General features: G+C 41.6%; 2 protein-coding genes across 8 annotated transcripts; both read right to left on the bottom strand.

Annotated features, from left to right (window-relative positions):
- LOC6606981 (zinc finger protein weckle) lies at positions 1–2,200 on the bottom strand. The gene is made up of 4 exons (XM_032720954.1): positions 1,960–2,200; positions 672–1,904; positions 259–608; positions 1–194 (listed from the first exon to the last, which is right to left on the bottom strand). The coding sequence occupies exons 1-4, from the start codon at positions 2,137–2,139 to the stop codon at positions 38–40; spliced, it is 1,920 nt and encodes a 639-aa protein (XP_032576845.1). The 5' UTR covers positions 2,140–2,200; the 3' UTR covers positions 1–37.
- Positions 2,201–2,433: 233 nt separating this feature from the next.
- LOC6606980 (bestrophin-2) lies at positions 2,434–11,032 on the bottom strand. 7 transcript variants are annotated; one of them, XM_032721104.1, is made up of 8 exons: positions 10,733–11,032; positions 7,814–8,026; positions 6,705–6,815; positions 5,886–6,642; positions 5,443–5,823; positions 4,045–4,702; positions 3,879–3,923; positions 2,434–3,175 (listed from the first exon to the last, which is right to left on the bottom strand). In XM_032721104.1, the coding sequence occupies exons 2-8, from the start codon at positions 7,882–7,884 to the stop codon at positions 2,850–2,852; spliced, it is 2,349 nt and encodes a 782-aa protein (XP_032576995.1). In that variant the 5' UTR covers positions 7,885–8,026; positions 10,733–11,032; the 3' UTR covers positions 2,434–2,849. The 7 variants fall into 7 exon arrangements, with proteins under 7 accessions (XP_032576995.1, XP_032576993.1, XP_032576997.1 ...); XM_032721102.1 differs by having other exon boundaries at positions 10,741–11,032; XM_032721106.1 differs by having other exon boundaries at positions 5,581–5,823; positions 10,741–11,032.
- Positions 11,033–11,121: the final 89 nt, after the last annotated feature.

The raw sequence follows: 11,121 nt of genomic DNA, 5'->3' as shown, positions 1-11,121 counted from the left end.
TTTCATGTGAGTATCTTATTAAAGTTTATTTAAATACTTAGGAGTAATCAAGCTCCTCGACCAGCTCGTAGAGGATGGCACCATCGGTGTCCTTCGTTGGAGATTCATTGCCATTATCTTGACGTTTAGGCGCAGCTTTTGCCCTACTACCCTTTACTTTGCAAGGACCTGCAGGTGTTTTCAAAAGCTTGGACCTGGTTAAAAATAGAAGGGAATAGTCAATAAACTACTGGATTACACTCTAATTTTGTAACATACGCAATTGTCAGTTCGTCCAGCATTGGAAGAAGTGTGGATCGTGTCACTCCGCGAGCTTCCTCTTCGGCCAGCTCCTTGGGATGCGCCTGCCGTTTGTGCGATCGACAGTTTGAGCCATTGGCGAAGTCTCTACCGCAAAAATTGCACTTATACGGCCGGATGCCGGTGTGAAGGATGAGATGTGCCTTCAGTGTCTTACTTCGCTTGAACGCCGATCCGCAGACTTCACACTTGAATTGCCGTGCATCTGAGTGCACCAATTTGTGTTTGTTAAATGTGCGTCTGGTTTTTAACTTCAAGCCGCATACAGTGCACTCGTAGATCTCGGCACTGTGCGTATCCAAATGGATCTGGCCAAAGATTGGGTAACTAGTTAATCGTACTGTAGTGGATTAGCGTACATGACAACCTACCTTTAACCTCGCATTGTTTTTAAAGCCTCGCTTGCACACGGGACACTCGAAGGGGCACTCATCTGTGTGCACAAGTTTGTGATCCTTCAGTCCCGTAATGTAATTGAAGCTCTTGCCGCAAAGGTCGCAGACATAGGGCTTTATTTGGTTGTGGATGCCTTCTATGTGTCGCTTCAGTGTTCCCGCGGTGGTGAAGCGCTTTTCGCAGTGTGGACAGCAGTTATCTGTCCTTGGTTTGGCGCGTACATGGGTTCGGTGGTGGGCATGCAGTTGGGCGACTGTTGGAAAACATAGTTTGCACTGATTGCACTCCAACTGTGGCAGGTCATCGGCCACAGTGTTGTGAACCTCCTCCATGTGCCGCTTGTAGGCTTTGGGTTTCTTATACGGCTTTTTGCAAATATTGCACTTATACATGGCTGGTTCCTCTGGAATTTCATCCTCCTCATCGGTTACATGCTCTGGGGAGATATCTTCCTGGGTATCCTCGTTTGATTCCATAGATTCCACGGTGTCTTTTGTTTCTACGGGTTCCTTTTGCGGATCGTGTTGTACTATTTCATATGTTTCCAAGTGGAAATCTGAAACTTGGCTTTCTTCTATAATCTGCGACTCCTCGATATAGCGATCCTCCGTCATGTGCTCCACTTCCTCCACTAAGCAATCTGTAGCGTCTTGGGGTTCCACCTCTTCCTCCACAGCTTCAACCACTTCGCCCACAGTGTCAATCTCTTCCTCCACAGTTTCAACTTCTTCCTCCACAGTTTCAACCTCTTCCTCGGCAAGATCTTCCACCTCTTCTAGGATTTCCTCTTCCACCCCAGAAATTTGCATTTCTTCTTCAATAACATCTTCCTCTTTGGGAAAGTCTTGTTTTTCCTGAAGACATTTTTCTTGCACCAAAAAATTCGGTATCATTAGGATTTCACTTTTCATTCTACTGGATGTTTCTGTTTCGCAGACCATTGGTTGTTCCTCGCTGATGATTTCTTCGTCAATCTGGGGAAGACTTTCTTCCACGGCGCCGAGCATTATATGCTTCCATCCATCGGTGGCCACACCGCAGTCCTCTCGAATTTTCTCATAATCCATCAAATTATTTGAGTGTAACATCTGCAATTTGCTGAAAAGGATCTGGACTTTGCGAACCCTCTCCGAAAAGTCAATGAGGCAGTCCATCAATGTGAAGCACTCGGCACACAGAAAATTGCTCAGCTCATCCTCCCTTTTGATCTGAAAGGCATGCTCTTAGTGTTCTGTTTGGAATATGTAAATTTATAGCAGTTACATCGACCCAAAAGTACTTGCCAATGGTCATGGCCATTGTGCTCGCCCAGGAGTTTTGTTTCGCCTCCCTGAAGAATACATTTTGGTTCGTTGGATGCTCCTTGGAGCACAGGCGACACCATTGGTGCCAAATTGTTGAATCTCTGTTTGCGGCTTGTGTTTCTGCGAGAATATCCGACATATTCAGAAAACATCGAAAATATACTTTCGTTTTGTTTTGATTAACAGCCCTGCCTTGCAAAAATACCAGGGCTGCTAACTACACAAGCAAACAGGGCTGCGGACTGTTCCATTGGTTACAGTTCACGAACCACAGGTTCCGGAACTACAGAGCAATTATTTAATAAAACTGTTAACGGCAAAAAACGGAATGTTTTTTATTTGGCATTTTATTTTTATTTAAGTCTTTTCGTATGTTTTTAGCGGCCGTTAAACATATAAAATTCTACAGCTAAAAGTACGAATATTTTTGAGATTCCGTTGAAAGAATCGCAGATTTATTTGTATGCTATATTATGTATACTTCAAATTTTGATTTCATTTCTTTGAAAACGTGTAATTTTACAGCCAATCAAAACTTGCCCTTTTAAATGATTAAAAACAAATCGTCATTAATTTACAAAATAACTTATATTTGTAAAATTCAAAAACTTTCTACTTAGATATTAGTATTTGTGTTATTAACTGCGTTAATTAGGTCCATCATCACTCGAGCTCGTTTTAGACATTATGAGCATTCTTAAACTGTCCGTTATTTTTGCGTATGTCCAGTGTCAGCGGCATATACGTCTAGTATATAGTATAGGTAATTTAGCTTAGCAGCTAAGGGGAACTAAATAATGCACTAGACTTAAACTAGGTAAGTGTACGAAACAAAATACTAGGTGTCCTTCAACTGCCGTTGATGGCGTCCTCCGACTTCATCGTCGAATTGGAGAACTGATCTCCGCCGGCCAGAAGATCGGCACTGGATGCAACTGGTTGCAGCTGTGCCTGCTGCACCGCCACGTTCACTGGGACCATTGGCACCATCGGCACAGCCGTGGCTTCCATTCCCGGAGCGGTGCTAATGGTTCTGGCCAGATTCTTCTGCTGTCGCATCAGTTTCTCCTTCTCGCGTTCCGCCTTCAGCTTATCGAAGTCATCGCCCTCGTACTCGGGCTGCACAGCCGCATTGCCCAGGAGATCCGTGGAGGACCGCAGGTCAATGTTCTCCACTAGAAACATAGATGGTGAGTGTCAGTAAAGTATATGCAATGGTTAAATTCATCATTCGCAACGTGCAACGTCTACGAAATGGCTAGGACTAATGCTAGGTGGGTACCAATATGAAGTTGAGGTTACGGGTTCATCGCTACCTACTTGACCAACCAGAAACCTATTCTGCGGTCAAACATAGCGCAAATTATTTAATTTAAAAGGGCCAAGCTGGGGTATGTACTCAACAAGTGGGCATCGCTTTCAAAAAAACACATGCCAATTGTTTTAAAATTCAAATAGATAACTAAATTAAAAATGAAAAATTTAAGACAGTTTGGAAAAGATACATATTTTGGGAAGTTTTGGTTTTGTTGTGAGTTCGTTAGCTTGAATACAAAACTAAATTCAATAATTAAAAAATCGTTACTATAAAACAATAAGCTTATTAGCGATAATGATTAATTTTTCAGATTATAATCAAAAATAAATTGCTAGAATTAGTAATAGTTTATTTATTGTTATTAAATAAGTTTCAATTAAAAATATTTTAGAGTAGACAAGAAATGACTGTTTATATATTTTTTATAAATAAATCATAATATAAGAACAAACAATTCAACAAAAATAAGAGTGTAATAGGGGAAAACCAGCAACGATTACGTAGAAGAGCAAGCTAAAATATTCGAACAAGTTAATAGGGCCAATGGATGTGAACTTTACCGGGCGTGACGAACCACCTGAAAACCTGCGGTGCATCGGGCCTCTCTTCAAAAGTTCCCGAATTTGTTGAAAATGAAGATACACAAATGTTAAAAATGAGTTTAAGAAGCGGTTGGGCGCTCTAACACATCCGCTGATTGGGATAGGAAACGGATAAGTGACTCACCTGTCTCTCGGCTGGCGGCCTTCTGAGGATCGTACAGGGACTTGGAGCTCTCACCCACTGGTGAACTGGGTGCAGTGGCTGCATTGGACAGCAGCAGGGGACTGCCGCCCGCAGGAGCCGAAGTACTGAGCAGGGCATCCACTCCGCCAGGTGGGAATAGGTTGGGTTCGTACTGGGACTGGGCACGATTGTATGAGGGCGGACGCGATGGGATGTCCACCGGTTCCGAGTGGGCCGGTGGTGGCTGCAGCGGTCCAGAGGTTCCAGCTCCCGACGAGGTTTGTGCGAATATGTCCATGACATTGGGACGCGGCTCATTGGCTCTCATGGATGTTATGGTCGCCTGTTCGTCCACCTCCTCGATCACTTGCTGCGTAATCCTTAGGCTGCCAGCTGGTTTTCCGGCCGATGTAGCCGATCCTACAACGGCTGCCGACAAACTTGCCGAACTGGCGCTGGCCGGGAATTTGTAGGGCTGATCCTGACTGGGCGTGGCCGATCCCGGCCTGCTATCGTCGCGGCTCAGGAAACGCTTGAGGGCCGACGCCACCGTATTTACCCGTGATAGAGTTCCCGAAACGCTCACCAGCGAAGGCGAGGAATCAAGGCGCATTTTGCCATTTCCAGCTGAGAAGTGAATGCCACTGGCATCATCAGCCTGGTTTTGGGGAATAGAAAGCATCACGTTAGACATATATTTATTAACTAGTTAGTAGATAGATTGTGCTTGTTTTAGTTCCGCTGTGCCCGGATTACTTGAAACCATTTAGTGCTCTAAGGTCAGTGCAGCAGAAAGCAATTGAAAGTCGTGCGTGCGAAGTGCTGTTAAAGGCTTAGGCTGTGGACAGATCTTTTAGACAATTAGAATCAAAAGTTAGTATTCACATTCTTAAAGCATAGAGACACAAACACCATTCTTAACTTATGGTTAGACTGGAGATAGGCACAGTAAGATAAGTATGGGAATATAAACTGAGGAATGATAGACTGGAAACAATCGATTTATACAAAAATATGACTTCTAAAGTAAAAGTGATGCCAAATCGATACGATAGTTCAAAATATAAATACTTAAAACTAAAACTAAAATATGGACATTACTGTGATTTCTCCTTATTTTAATACACAATGTGTACATCTAGATTATTTATAATATATACCAAGCACCGCTGTAATTCAGAATGCCAATGAGCGATTTGTGATCCCACAAAAGCAATGTTTCTTCGTGTTGAACAAGAAAAAGAGGTTAGAAATTTTAAATTTTGATTTTGATTTGGTTTTAGTTTTCAATTTAATCGGATCGTAGGACGAGGGAATGATGAATATTGTTAACCGATTGAGTGTCTGGTGCCAATGCTTCGTAACGCTAGGGAATGCGGCCAACGTTTTGATTCTAACCTCCTCATCTAGCGAGCCCTTGGGAAAATCATAAGTAACGGTTTGGACGCCGGAGTCCGCAACCGGAACTTGAACTTGACCCGTAACCGGGTTCGGGGCTTTCGCGTCCGCAGCGGGATCACCATTAGCATTACCAACCATTTCATCGATGCGAACGGACGACATTGTCGATGGCATGGCCGCATTCTTGGGCACCTCTATCTTGGCAGTGGACGGCTCTGGATGATTCTCCCGGAATCGCTCGGCAGCTATTGTGTAGGGCAGCTCGTTGGGGAACACCTCGTCCCAGTACTGATCCTTCAGCAGCTCCGGATGGTCGTGATGCATCTCGTCGACGATCAAGTAGGACACCTGTAGATTGCGATCCACCATCCAGTTGACCTGAGGAATACATTTTATTGGTTCTTTTTCGCAGAACTATTAAATAATTTTTGAATGCGTACCTCAAAATCATCATCGTCTTCGCCAAATGGATTTATCAGCGACTCGGCCACCTTGAGCCAACCCATGTAGAAGAAGAACTGCAGCGTTGTAAAGACAGGAAAGTATAGATCCACCTTGTTCAGGTATGTGGTATTGCCCACCACCTTGCCATCTGTCCATTGCTGACCCATGCAGCAGGTAAGGAAGTACGAATACACCGCCAGGGTCACCACTTGGGTGTACACCAGGGGTACACTGATGGTATCGTAGCTGATGAGGAGTCCACACTGACCACGAAACTTGTTCAGCTCATCGATGATGGTCTTCACAGCAAAATCATCACGAATGCGACCTTCCTTTCTGGCCCTGGTTATAATGCTGGCAGCCCAAACGATGGGCAGCCAGTGCTTCGAAGGTCTGGGAAAGGCCTTGTTCATGGTCTCGATGATGGTCTTCTCATTGTCATTGAGCAGACCCGCTTCCACCAGATTATTGAGGCCGGGGAAACGCTTCTTCACCCTGGGCGACACATTCGCCAGGACCATCGTCAGGCAAAGGCACACATATCGCATTATTGTTCGTCTCATCATGCGTCCTCGCTCATCCTGGCCATGGACATTCGAGCTGACAAACACGGCGATGGGATCTGGCCAGGGAATGGAGGTGTACTGGTTCCACCAACGGGTCATCACAATCGATACATAGAAACCCAGGACAAAGGACAGGGGTATGAGTTCTCTGTAACTATCACAGTACTGAACAATGGCCTCAAAGGTTCTGAAAGATGGTGCATTATTAGTAAACTTCTTTAAAATAGGACAAGCTTTTTTATAACTCACTCTTTTTGTGCAGGATTGAGTCCAAAGCGATACACCATGTTGATCGCATAGTATATGGTCAAGAAGGCCAGAAGATCTAGCCAAACCAGTTTGTAAATGCTTCCTCGCCATCTGAAAAGGGGGAAAATTAGTATTGAACCTTTAAATTCGTAATTACTATACAATGCAATTCTTCCACATCAGCCTATAAAAATAGAGCGAACACGTCAAGCTAATCAGCATAAACTAAACCTTATCAGGCAATAATAAGTTCTGCTACGGATTCGTTCCAGAATCCCCACTTGATATTCGAATTCGTATTTGACCAGCGGCACTGTGTCTGAGGATGATATGTCATGGCGAATCTAACCTGCTGATATGGGCTGAATTATTTTGGCCACTTGTTGTTGACACACGAAACGTCATAAAATATACTTGTAGCCCTCGAAATATAAACATTGTCTGCAGAAATGTGCGCTTGACATGACGTTCAGACGATATTTATAAAGCTTATCAGGCGAATAAAGCGTGATATAATGAACAATCAAACGATATTTTACGGCCAAGAAAAGGTACTTTACTGAATACAAAAACAATATTATATGCTTATTTTTTTGGAAACTTTGAAAAGAGCATTTTATAGGAGGACCAGTGAATCATGAAGGGAGAATCCCATTGACCATGGGTTATTGACCATTATTGGGCGTTATAAACAGCAGCTTAATTAGATCATCAGCTATTTAACTGGCAGCCCCATAGATTACAAACCATATCAGCAATACATGAATGGGCGAACTGCGTAGGGAAATAACTCTACCCCCACATTATTAAATTAGAATTCAGACAACAAGCCGTGACAGATGTCAGAGTTATGACTACACGGGTCTAGATTACACATAATATAGACGAGGAGGTAAGGGTGGCAATTGCAGTTTGCCATATGAAGGAAAGTGGAAAGTTATATAATTTGCATTTGCTGCTCTTGTGTGTTGCTCTGCTGATTATCCCATCTAATTCTCCGAAGTGTGTCAATGGTCTATAATTAGCAAAGCAGCTAACAATTTCGCACTATACTGCCATAGCATATAGATGATATTGGGTGAAGTACATAAGTCTTTAACATCACTCACCTGAGCAGCAATTTGAGAAAACAGCCAAAGCCGCGACAAGTGGCCACTTCACCTGTGTACGTAATTGTCATTGTTCTCTCCTATTTTAATTCCACCTCCAATTTAGTTTGTTTATTGTGCTCTTTTATAGCTGAGATTGTTGTTCTTCTTTCCGACTGTCTTATCGCGTCCCACACATCGTTGTTTGTCGAAAATGAAAGTTCCACTCTTCAACTGAAATGAAATCAGATAGAACATACAATTTTTTTTATAGAGCACGGGGTTATGTAATTAAATAGCAATTACTCATGGCAGTTCGAGGAATCGGAGACAGAGCTTTAACAACCTGTAGTACAATAATGCAATTTGAAATTCTAAAATCGATATTTTTCACAATTAGACATGCGACGAAACCGGTGAAGGAAACTCGCGGCACGGAAAACAATTGAAATGCATTTAACATTTAACAGAAATGCAACAGCTTCGGGCTGATTATACTAATTGCCGCCATTTATATGGCCGATGCCACAAAAAACCCGATGCATGTTCAGATACTTCTGTGTATATAAATGTATCTGAAAACGCGCTGAGCTAAAATACACTCAACTTTGCGTGTGGGCGATGTCAAAGTCAGCGTTTGAGTGTTTGAGCGGTCTCCATTTGATTTCGAGAGGTGTCTCTGGGGGTCAGTTTCCAACGATTAGATACCAATTAACCAAGCAAACAAGCTCATAGTTACACATGCCGTTTATATATTGAATTCTTCGGGGAAGTACATTATGTAATGATGCCAAGATGAGCTCATTTAGTTAGCTCCATATACATATAGAGTAATGAATTTCCGTCCTAAAAGAGAGACTGAAAAATGCGAGAATTTCTGCTAACCGGTGAGCTAATGATCTAAAATCACGCCGCGAACTCGGCTCCGAGCTCAAATTATATTACCAAGACCATTCCGACCATGTGCCATGTGATCCCGGCCTTTCTGGTGGGGCGAACATGACATCATAAATCGGTCGGTTTACTCTAGAGGGGATCGCTATAGGTTTGCAGAGCGATCGTAAAATTATACACAATAGCAAATTATATAATAATCATAGTATTTTAGTATTGCAGCAATATAATATAGAATAATGTGATAGCAATCATGATATTTCCAATATCAATCCTCCTAATAAAGTTAAGATCATAATAATTATTGTAATATAAAACAAATAATATATTTTTCTCTGTGTATGCTCGTGTTCGATTTGATTTATTTCTCTCATGAGTTTAAGCCTTCAAAGAAACAATAAAGTGACGTAGTTTGCTAACTACTAGTTTGATTAGACCGTCAAGGTAACTCATAGTTTTTAAGGGTTTATTTTACTATATTTTAAATAAGATTTCCTAAAGTATTGATTTATCACTCCCTTGTGATCCCTTGTTGTTGAAATAGCAAATGTCCGCGAGCGTTTTAAATTCTGGATAAACAATGAGAATGCGATAGGACCGAGACTTTCAACTGTATATATAGTAGGTATAAACCAAATAAGCTAATTTATCGTATATATACGAGTATAAGCGAAGTAAGCAAGTAAACAGATGCGGACAAAAGATTAGTTGTTTACGATAAAAAAAAAATAAAGAGTTAACCCATTTTGTTTGAGCATTGTTAAGCGAAAATATTTTATCGTGACTGTTCTCTTCATGTTTTCAAATGCATTTGTAGCTAATATCTTGACCGCAGCTGTAGGAAATGATCGCAGTAAATAATTTACTGATGCCTAAAGCAACAAAGGCGGATCATTATTTATTGTTTCCATTTTTGCCTTTTTCAAAACGCTGTGTTCAGAGGTTTACTCTTCCTCTTCAATACAGGGTACTGCCCTGCCGAACCCTTCTTGGATACATATCAACCCTATATATCAACCCAGTGACATTTTGCTGATTCCTTTGTCGCAGACAATTGTTTATTGAGCAAACTTTTTGATGCGCTGGCTTCGCGATAACTGACCTCTTCTCTGGGTTTTATATACGGGTTTTTATAAGGGTCGCAATATTTGCAGATCAGAATTTCAGCGTCAACATCGTTGACCTATAAAGTCAAATATATCGGTCATGTTTGCGAACTGGCCACCATTATCTTTCCCATTAGCATAACATTCAATATTTGTTACACTGATTCTCGACTGACGACAACATTCGAATCCAAATCACCGAGGTTAATGACTTTTTCGACGAACACTTGGCTGGCGAGAGTTGTCAGTGGGCCAGAAAGGCGCGTGGCTAAATTTAAATTATTCTCAACCGAGTACTCATTGCATTTTATTAAAATTCTTGGCATTGCAGACGTTTCGAGTAGGAAGAACTGGCAAAATTTTGGGTAGGCGACATTAAAAAGTAGTGGCAGTAGGTGGTCGAATGTTATGAAACATAAAGCAAATAATTCTTGAAAATAATACTTTATATGTTCGTTGTACGTTTTCATTCACAATTTTGCTAATCTTTTAATTCGAAGGGGTGCGGGGTAAGCAGCACAATCTAATTGAATTATTTGTATTTAATCATAACTTATTTTATGAGAGCCTAATTGTTAGAGCAATAAATTATTAAATATTCCCTACATGATTTATGATATTTTCCGCTTGACAATTGTGTTATCATCTTCAACGCAGCTTATTAATAGTTTTCTTTTGGTCACACAAGTAATTTGCGTAGAGATTGCATATGCAAAAGCAAATCGGATGAGTCACGGGATATGATACATCTACAGTATAAAATACATGGTATATAACTAAAGGGCATTGTTTGGATTTGAGTTGATTATACTTCTGGTGATGTTGACCAATTTTTGCGAACTGCAATCGATTTTAAACTCATTCGTCGCGCGTTTTAAAACAGATTTTAGTTGCTATTCCTGGCGGTGCACTGTTATTAAATCGCTCCACGGTCACTTACACACTTACATTTATTTGAGCATGTTGTTGTTGTGACGGTTGTTGTTACTTTGATTCACGGCACGCAAGCGGTAGCAACAATAAAGTTAACAAATTGGCAGGTAGCAAAAAAAAAGAGGTAGAAGGGCTTAGACAAACACACTAACATGGGTTTATGTGCGAGTATTTTCTTCACTTTGTGCCTTAATGCTTCACTATTTCACGTTTTCGTTGCCGCCGAACTTCTTACACAAACACTAACACTCACACACACTCAAACAGAAATACATGGCCACGTCCATGCTCAACGACCGCCAATGTGAAACTGAAAAGAACGCCATGGCTTTACGTTTTCTTCAATTTCTCTCTCAGAAATTCTCTGCTTAGTGCTGAAAACGAGTGCGAAATTCG

This window comes from Drosophila sechellia, chromosome 3R (genome assembly GCF_004382195.2).
Source record: "Drosophila sechellia strain sech25 chromosome 3R, ASM438219v1, whole genome shotgun sequence".
In the NCBI taxonomy this organism is placed as follows: Eukaryota; Metazoa; Arthropoda; class Insecta; order Diptera; family Drosophilidae; genus Drosophila; species Drosophila sechellia.
This window is presented reverse-complemented; position numbering and strand designations above follow the sequence as displayed.

What these genes read in the sequence shown, in the direction of transcription:
- LOC6606980 (XM_032721104.1), bottom strand. Translation starts at nt 7,884, where the DNA reads ATGACAATTACGTACACAGGTGAAGTGGCCACTTGTCGCGGCTTTGGC. An exon ending in TTTCTCAAATTGCTGCTCAG is followed by an intron (nt 6,816 to 7,813) that starts GTGAGTGATGTT and finishes CCCCCTTTTCAG; the next exon opens with ATGGCGAGGAAGCATTTACA. An exon ending in AAGACGATGATGATTTTGAG is followed by an intron (nt 5,824 to 5,885) that starts GTACGCATTCAA and finishes TGTATTCCTCAG; the next exon opens with GTCAACTGGATGGTGGATCG.
- LOC6606981 (XM_032720954.1), bottom strand. Translation starts at nt 2,139, where the DNA reads ATGTCGGATATTCTCGCAGAAACACAAGCCGCAAACAGAGATTCAACA. An exon ending in GCAAGTACTTTTGGGTCGAT is followed by an intron (nt 1,905 to 1,959) that starts GTAACTGCTATA and finishes CATGCCTTTCAG; the next exon opens with ATCAAAAGGGAGGATGAGCT. An exon ending in AAAACAATGCGAGGTTAAAG is followed by an intron (nt 609 to 671) that starts GTAGGTTGTCAT and finishes ATCTTTGGCCAG; the next exon opens with ATCCATTTGGATACGCACAG.